The sequence below is a fragment of the Octodon degus genome, unplaced genomic scaffold (genome assembly GCF_000260255.1).
Source record: "Octodon degus isolate 3935 unplaced genomic scaffold, OctDeg1.0 scaffold00235, whole genome shotgun sequence".
Classification (NCBI taxonomy): Eukaryota; Metazoa; Chordata; class Mammalia; order Rodentia; family Octodontidae; genus Octodon; species Octodon degus.
In genome coordinates this window covers 235,674-245,111 of record NW_004524811.1, presented here as the reverse complement: position 1 = coordinate 245,111, position 9,438 = coordinate 235,674, and the positions used below count along the sequence as shown (strand labels likewise).

At 32.9% G+C, this 9,438-nt stretch overlaps 1 protein-coding gene across 1 annotated transcript in view; it reads left to right on the top strand.

Annotated features, from left to right (window-relative positions):
- Nucleotides 1-9,438, top strand: part of Gabrg1 (gamma-aminobutyric acid type A receptor gamma1 subunit) — a 91,740-nt gene that overhangs the window by 67,099 nt on the left and 15,203 nt on the right. Inside the window, exons 7-9 of the mRNA XM_012512587.1 lie at nucleotides 1,369-1,506; nucleotides 1,617-1,769; nucleotides 6,336-6,536. Of these exons, the coding sequence (XP_012368041.1) occupies nucleotides 1,369-1,506; nucleotides 1,617-1,769; nucleotides 6,336-6,536 (492 nt within the window). The remainder of the gene's footprint in view (nucleotides 1-1,368; nucleotides 1,507-1,616; nucleotides 1,770-6,335; nucleotides 6,537-9,438) is intronic.

The following is a 9,438-nucleotide window of genomic DNA, read 5'->3' as shown; positions in this document are numbered from 1 at the left end:
ATTGCTATTGCCTATATACTTGAATTAACTGATATGTTTCTTTCAAAATTTCTCTAAGTATATCATATTCTGAGACCTAGTCTCAGTAGAATGCAACATAATCACTTATAAGTATTATCTCACTTTTCCTAAATTCTAGAACAGGTCATATTGCCCGATATTATTTTCTTAGATTAATTTATTAGAATTTGTCTCAATTCAACACCATTCTATACTAATGGTCTCAGTCCCCACTTCTTTGCATTTTAGACATTACTTTCTCAATAAGTGAAGCAGGAAATCGCAACAGAAACCCTATTAGTAAGAATTCTCAGTGAGTAGCTGCTTGTAACCCTGGGTGAGAGGAGGCGTTGGGCTCTTGCCTGCGTGCCATTCTTATGTCTCGGTTCCCTGTTGCTTTGGTTTGATTACCAATAGAGTTAATAATTCTTCTCTGTAAACACAATTGAGCATAGATAGCATAAAATAATAATCATACCTAACTTTCTACAGAGGTCCAGTACAAAATGAAAGTTTTTAAAAAAGAAATTGTATATAAAAGTATGAGGCTAATTTTATGACAGCCTAAATTTTAAAAGTCAATGTCATGAAACACAAGAGTTGCAAGTACCTCGTGCCCTTATCCCTGTGCATTATGACTGCAGCCTACTTACTCTGTATAATGCATATAAATAGAATCCTACAAAAAAGAGAGAGATGAAATGAAATGTAAATTCCTAAGTATCTTAGCAGAGAAGACAATTATTTTGTTTCTTTTATTTCATTATCGGAAATAGATCATGGAAAATGATATATTATTTGGGAAGTATTTAAAATGAATTTGTGAACTCTTTCTAATATGGAGACTAACCGTTTTGTTGCAGTAATTAGAAACTTCACATCATGTAGATATTTCTCAAAATATATAGGTGATCACAAATAGAAAAAGCATTTTTAGCCACCCAATCTACCTAAAACTTCAAAGTCTAAAAGTTAGGTTTATGCTCAGTTATGACCTGAGAAGTATTGAAAATATGGCAACTCTATCGTTTGGTTTTGGCAGAATTGTGGACTAGAAGTCAAATAGAATATATTTTCTTTGTAAAGCTGAAATATATAAATAGGTTCACATGAGAAAATTCCCCAACACAAACCACCAAGGGATCCACAAAACTTTGTCTCTGCAATCAGCATATCAGCATGAAATAACCAAAACAGAATTACTCTTTAAATTATATATACATATCTCATTCAGTTTCTTTTTTTGTATTCTTATTTCAAAACAAATAAAAAATTTTCAAGAGCTTGTTTTTGGGTAATATTGTCATTGCAACATTACCTGATTTTGATCTTGTGAATCAATATATTTTCTTTTATATTTTTCTATAGATGGATACCCCAAAAATGAAATTGAATATAAATGGAAAAAGCCTTCTGTAGAAGTGGCTGATCCTAAATACTGGAGATTATATCAGTTTGCATTTGTAGGTTTAAGAAATTCAACTGAAATTGCTCACACAATCTCAGGTAAGGATGAAATATTTATTAGTGAATTGCACTAGCACAAATAGCATTGATATTTAAAAGTATGGGTCACATTTTTTCTAGCTAAAATGAGGTATTATATTTTCTTTCAGGGGATTATGTTATCATGACAATTTTTTTTGACCTGAGCCGACGAATGGGATACTTCACTATTCAGACATATATCCCGTGTATTCTAACAGTTGTGCTTTCCTGGGTGTCCTTTTGGATCAATAAAGATGCGGTGCCTGCAAGAACATCACTGGGTATGCTACACAATGTCTGGCTGACATAGCACAAGACTTTAAATATTTTAATGTAATAAAGGTTTGTAGATACATATACTAGAAATATTCCACCAAACTTCAACAGAAACTACTACAATACTAATTTCAAAGGAAAAAAAATATATATTCTTTACTACACTATTTGTAACATATATTTTAAATATATATTCATATTCATATATATTTTATAAATAGTATAGGAAAAACCTTAAAATTTCAGAATATTCCTTATATTGATCAGCACTTTCTATTGCTTTGCATCACCGTTTTTTTAGCTTTTAGCTCAATGACTGATAATTACATTCATTTATTTTTTTAAACTGACATGTTTCATTTATTCTTCTTTTATTGATATTAATGTAAAAGAAATAGCAGGTTAGTAGGACAGTTACAATAATTAATATATTGCATATTGTTGTCTTCATATTAGTTGTTCAGAGTACAAGATGCAGATGTGATATCTTGTCTAAATACTATTAATACAAATCTTTTTTCTCATTGAACTAAGAGAAAGTAGTTCTCTATCCTATTTTGTATATATATATATATATATTTTTTTTCACTACAAAATGGTCCTTCACTTATATCTCCCTTTTTTGTTTTGTTTTGTCAGAGATTGGTGTTTCATTGCCATTCAAATATTGTATTTGTGTGAGTTCAGCAAAATAGCCCAAAATAGTCCAATGGTCCATAATAGTAGTGGATTATCAGAACTGGCAATATCAGAAGTTGTTGACTTGAGCCTTTTACAGCTCAGCATATTAATATGGCTTTACTTTTTATACCTCATGATTATACTTTTCTGCTGGTTGGTTAAGACCAAGTTAAAGCAAGGTCAGTTAAATCCCTTCAGGATTTACCCTGAAACCATGTACAACAGTTTGTAGGTCTTTTGTCAGTGTCAGCCATGTGGATGAGTCATACATTAATTCAGTAGTGTGTGTTTGGATGACTTTGAAAAACTTTGTTTTCACCATGTTGCAAATGAACAATCAACTCTTCTAAAGGGCAGGTCCCTGAAAAGGAAGAAGAAGCTCCCTGCCTCTTGGGAGGCATGAAGTGCGTAGTTTATCAAAGTGTATCTAAGAGATGTGTATGAAATAACATTGATTGAAAGGGTAATTTATAATTCACCCTCATTAGAATGGAATTTTTGTTCTATTCCTGTATCAATCTATTTCAATAAAAATATACTTATAAAAATAAGTGGTTAATTACTGCACACATGTTTAAAAGACAATGATAATTAATTTGGTATTAATTATCATTATCACACAAAACTTATTAATCATGTGATTCATTTCCAAGATCAGTGTAGGACTTGAATAACATTGTTGTCATTTGTGCCTTTAAAAATTATAGTTTAGAAATTTTCTATTTTTAACATTAAAGATTTTTCTGTGTGGTTCCTATGAAATCTGGCAAATGCATCAAATAAAGTAAATTTTAAAACATGTAAAGGGGGCAGCAATAAATCTGAAGCATCTTGCTTTGCCCTTGGTGATGCGGTTTTCCTGAGAGTAAGGTCTTGAACAAGGGAAACCATAAAGGAAACACAATGATATTTGAAGTTGTCATACATCTTCTTTTGAATATCTCAAAAGTTTTCTTGCTATCATAGTTGCAGAGATATTTTAATCAGAAATTCATCATGTTTCCACATTAACCACTCTAATATTATTTGTTAAATTTAGGCAGAAAATTCTGAAAGTTAAAACCTGTTACAGTTGTTTTTCCCTTACAAAACATAGGTCGTAGTGTTATAACAAATTAAAATTTATTGCAACCATTGATAACATAATCAAAACACACACTAATTTTAAGAATTTGGATGCAAGAACAGAACAATATTAACCAAACAAAATTAGTTTTTTATATCTTGATCTGTCTTGTGTGAATGTTGTAATTTAATGTTTCTTCTCAAAATATGTGGACTTTGATAGACATGGGAGATTGGAATTCATTAGTTTTTTTATGTATTTGGGACAAAGTGTATAGGGTCTCACTACATAGATTGGACTCATAGTGATCCTCCTGTTTTCAGCCACCCAAGCACTGGGATTACAGGGGTGCACCACCACGCCCAGTCTCAATCCCTGTCTCAGTGCGCCCCTTGGCTAGGGCCATTACAACAAGCCGGGAATTGAACCCAGGCCACTGCACTCTGCCTAAGCAGAGTATTTTTAGCATTTCCTATATATAAAAACTTTAAGATGTAGCTTTGATTACAAAATCATTAAATCAAAAATTATCAAGAATAATGGAAAAAAGTAGACAAAACTGTAACTATAATTGGATATTTCAACATCCTGTTTTCCTTCTGTTACAACTACAAGAATAAGACCTTAATCAAGGTGTAGAAAATCTGTGTGAAATTATCACCTACAGAGCAGCACACATAACATCAGTGTACATAGTATTTACAAGTGCGTGTTGAGTATCAATCAAGATTTCAATGAAATTTGAATGACTAAAATACTAAGTATATTATCTGCTGAAAATAGGAAAAGTTAAAAGTTTATAAAAATAACTAATAATGGTCTTAAATATTTTGAAATAAAAATGATCTTTTGTATTATTCAGGTGAAATAAGAAATAGGAGCTGGGTGAGGGGTGCAGGCCTGGAATCCGAGCACCAGGCAGCCTGAGGCAGGAGGATTGTTGATAGTTTGAGACCCGCTTGGGCTACAGAGTGCGCTCAAGGAAGCCTGAACTGCATAGCAAGACATTGTTTCAAGAAGAAAGAAAAAGAAATAGAAATTTAGAAAATATTGCAACTGAATTTCAATAAGAATTTAGCATAGAAATGCAACTAACACATTACTTAGAAAATTATATATTTGAGTTACTAAGATTAGAAAGGAAGACTTAAATTCATTAAGTATCTAAGAGCAAAAAGTAAATTAAACCATTTCTTGTACTTATTATATGTAAATGTTACTGCCTCATTTTTTTTAAATGATAGGAGTTAAGAAGATTTGTTTAAGATCACAAAGTGAATACATGAAGTTACAGATTAAACTTAGTTTTACCCCTCTGTTTTTTATTTGTTTTGTTTTTTTTTGTTTTGTTTTTGTTTTTGTGGTATGGGGGGTGGAACTCTGGACCTTGCCCTTGCCAGGCGGGCACTTAAGCCACAGAGATATTTCCCCAGCCCAAAGATACAGTTTTTTTGTCTTTTTTTTTTTTTTTCCTTCAGTACTGGGGATCAAAGTCCTCAGGATCTGAAGCTTGCCAGGCAGGGACTTATGCCACTGAGCTCTCTCCCTGGCCCCAGCCTCTCTGATTCTAAGAGCATCTCATTTTTTTCTTTTTCTTATTTTTTAAATCTCTTTTCAAAAATCTTAATAACTAATGAGAATAAAGAGATGAATATGAGAGGAGCTATTAGAGCATATTTCGATGGAGTCATGAGAGAGTCATGGATACTGTCCTCACCACCAAGGACTGTATCTCTTGTAATGTTTCTTTCGTTCATTATAAAAACCATTGTTCCATATACATTCCCAAATTTGAGAAACATTCAGCATTATATTTAATACCCTTAAGAGAGGGCAGTATTTTTTGAGATAAAGGAAGAAAACTATAGCAATTCAATAAGAAGCAATACCAAGTGCTTCTATGATTTTGGTGATGAGATTAGTAATTATAAGGACCCAAGGTGACCAATAGGTAGGACAAACCAATAAGATACACAGGAGTGAGGCTCCTGAAGAGATCTCAATTACATGTGCTGAAGTCTTATACATAGTACTTTTTAATGCAATGTTTTTGAAAAATCCTTTTGGTTTGATTTTATTCTTCACTTAAATTTGAGCTAAAAATAGATTCAAGTTATGTAAGGAAACACTATGCTATCACTGTATATGGAAGAAGATCTCCAATCGCTTTTGCTTCAATTTGAGCAAAAAGTGCTTATATCTCATGTGCAAGTTCAGAAGTATTTGCCAAGTGATAAGGCATATCATAGTATCTGGGATTCAGTTTTGTTTGTAGTTTTCTGCTGGGTCATTGGTCACTTGGACTTCCAAGATGCTCTGTGGTCTAAGAGGGTTCTGTGCCCCAATCACTGTATTCCAGAAGTATATGAGGACTGAGGACAAGAGGAAGAAGGCAATTACCCAACTATCTAATGCCATCTTTTACATGTTGTTTCCAATCCATAGCTCTGTTTCACTACAGTATAGCATGTGCTTACACTCCACTGCACAAAAAGGTGACAGACAAACACACACCAGGTAAATAGTTGATAATTTCATTGCTGTGGAGGAAGGAAAGGAAACACATTGGGAGTCACCTTGCTCCACAGTAATTTAAATGATTAAAATTCACAGACACAAAGAAGGCATTTAACATTGTGTAGCTATGGTTACCAGTAATTCTTTCTGTAAATGACTAGTAATCATATCCCTTTGTTTCCAATGTTTATTTCAGTTCACAATATTGCCACTGTATGGAAGAATAAAAGCAATCTAAAAAATTATTTTTAATCTTCTGTTTTTTGTTTTTTTTTTTTTCTGTTTTGTTTTGTTTTTGTCTCTACAGGTATCACCACAGTTTTGACTATGACAACCCTAAGTACGATTGCCCGGAAGTCTTTACCTAAGGTTTCTTATGTGACTGCGATGGATCTCTTTGTTTCTGTTTGTTTCATTTTTGTATTTGCAGCCTTGATGGAATATGGAACCTTGCACTACTTTACTAGCAACAAAAAGGGAAAGACTACTAAAGACAGGAGGATAAAAAGCAAGGCCTCGGTATGTTACAAAATTTCTATTGCATAAACTTCATTTTACCTAACATTTCTGTTTTTGAATATTCATGTTATATTTGCATAAGGTAAAAATGATGGTTGAGAGCTTATGACGAAAGGGAAATCAAATAAAGTACAAGTGGAGAATTCAGCATTACCAAGAAAGTATATTTGTATTTCTCTGGTATTTTTATTGAGTATTTCTTGTAAAGGATTTCTTATACTATTACATTTTCCACATGTATTATACTCTTTGTACTTAAAATACTATAAAATATCTCTCTTTGATGATATTTTGTATCAGGATATTAATTTATAACAATGAGTGGCCCACAAAATTACCTTACTCTTAGAAATTAATATATTTCTTTAAATTTAGAATATCATAGACACAAAATTTTTATATTTTGCATTTGTACTTCTTTACTTTTCCTTCCCAATTATATGATAACATTGATTTTATTGATTCTGATATACTTAAGCACTGGCTGATTTATTTTAATTTCTTTTTATAATAGCAGTTATGGAAACATGAAAGTAATAGCGAACACTTATTAAGTCCTCCAGACAGTGCTCTGAACATTTGACATGAATGATTCCATTTATTTTCAGAGCATAAATTTAAGAATCAGCTTTGAAATTTGCACAAGGACAATTTAATAAATGAAGGATTCAGGACTTAGAATCAAGTCCATTTTGGTGCCAGAAATCATGCTGCAAATATTTTGCTATATTAGTCTTTTCCCGCTGGACTCTAAAAGTTAGGCACTTATTTCTTTAAAATTAAAAATTGCCTTATCTCTAGGTATAGCAAGTGTTTCAAAAGCAAGTTTGATCCAAAATACTTGAATAAATGAAAATTGCATAAAACATCTGTGCATGGCTGGCAAGCATATAAACCTACCCTATCAAACATACAAGGGAGCATGAAGTCTGACATTTTTACTTAACAGCATTAGAGTTCAGTGGGGTTTTCCCCGTATCTATGTTTCATCAATCTCTTTATAAAATTTTCCTTACTTCTAAAATGTATCTCATTTTTCAGAGAGATTATACTTCAAGTGTATACTCTGATATATTTTGTTTTGTGATTATCACAATATTTTAAGAAACCAGAGCACGTTGCTGGCAGTGCAAAATGGAGATATTGCATTGTACAATTAACCTCTGAGTCTCCCAGCATAGCACTTTATCTGCAGGAATGTGTCCCCAGTGGAGCATATTAGAGACCAAATTGGTCAGCCTTAGTATCCATTATTAAATCTTTAATTCTGTATGATTTTCTACTGTTTTCTTTAAATTCAAGCATACTACCAAGATTTTTCCATTTACTCAGCAACAGTAGTGTTTCCTTATTACTGTCAAGTCTTTACTTCTAGAAATAATTGGAGTGATTGGAACTGCTTAGAATAAAAACAATTAGCACGATAAGCCAGATAATATCCAATATCACGTTTTTTTTCTATTTTTATTCAATTTTTATTTTCTTTTTTTTCTACTTTCCAATAATGTCTACTGTAGAAACCATTGCCATATAGCGGAAGGAGAGAAAACTCAAAAATGGCTACTGTAAGGGTATCAGCTAATCAATTTGGCTTCAGATTGTGAGCTCTAGACAATAATTCTGGATAGCATGCTTACTCACAAGAGCTAAAACATGGTTGTGCTAATCCTAAAATTATGTCATTTGATCTTTTAAATTAAATGCATACAAAAATGTCTAAATTATTTAATTATAGAATAATTACTTAAGAGAAAATCATTTAGAAGCTTCGGAATTTTGCATCAAACCTAGAAAAAAGAAAAAAATAAAAGAAGGATGATTAAGGAATATAAATTAAGTGACAGCCACACATTGTGGCACATGCCTGTAACCCTAGCATTCTTGAATGTGGACACAAGAGGATCACGAATTTGAGCTCAGTCTGAGCAACTTAGGAACTTTGTGGGAACTAGTCTCAGAATAAAAAATGAAAGGAAGCAGAGACAAAAGAATAAAAGGTGGGAATATAGCTCAGTGTGATGAGTCTACATTTAGTAATGCAACTCTAATGCAACAACAACATATTTATACAGCCATCCAACAGTCTCTCCAGCTGGTCTATCCTTCTATTGCTCTATGATGCTTCTTATATTATGAGTACTTTCATCACCAGGTGACAGCGATGGAAACAAAACAGGGATCAGTTATGAAACTTGCATTCCTGCTTGGTCAGTGTTTAGCTGTTTGGTCTTTTTAATTTGGTAAATCAGAATACTTTTGTGAGGAACAGACAGCACAGCTCCCTGTACTGTTGCCACAAATCTCCTACTGGGGGCTTTGTGGAACCCACATTGCCTCCTCTTCCAGCCAGGACCATTAAAGGTGCTGCTGAGATCTGGATGTCTGGAGGTGCCCTGTGCCTGCTCTTAGTTTAGTTGTTTGTGCTTTCATCTCCTCTTCATCTAAGTCTGCTTCTTTCATTTTCCTTCCAAGTCTTCCATTTCTTTTTGAACAGGTACAAAATTATTAGCTTGAAATCTAAGTCACATTCTCTTTGGATCATTTATGGCAGTAGTGAGGGCTTGATGGAACCCTGGCTGGAGTCATGGAAAGGCCGTCACGGTGGCTGCTCAGACGGGCTACAATCCCCTGTGTGACTTCCCTCTGACTGCTTACTAAGATTCCTAAAAAACTCTTGTTTGTTTCCTTTAAGTAGAAATGAGATTTGAATGTAATGGATCTTAAGCTTTAATGAATCCTTTGAGAAAATCATAAACTAATAAAGATGTTATCTATCATCCTCTTCACACTAAATATCTTTCTTTCTTTCTTTCTTTCTTTCTTTCTTTCTTTCTTTCTTTCTTTCTTTCTTTCTTTCTTCTTTTGCTTCCTTCATCATTACTCCCCTCTTC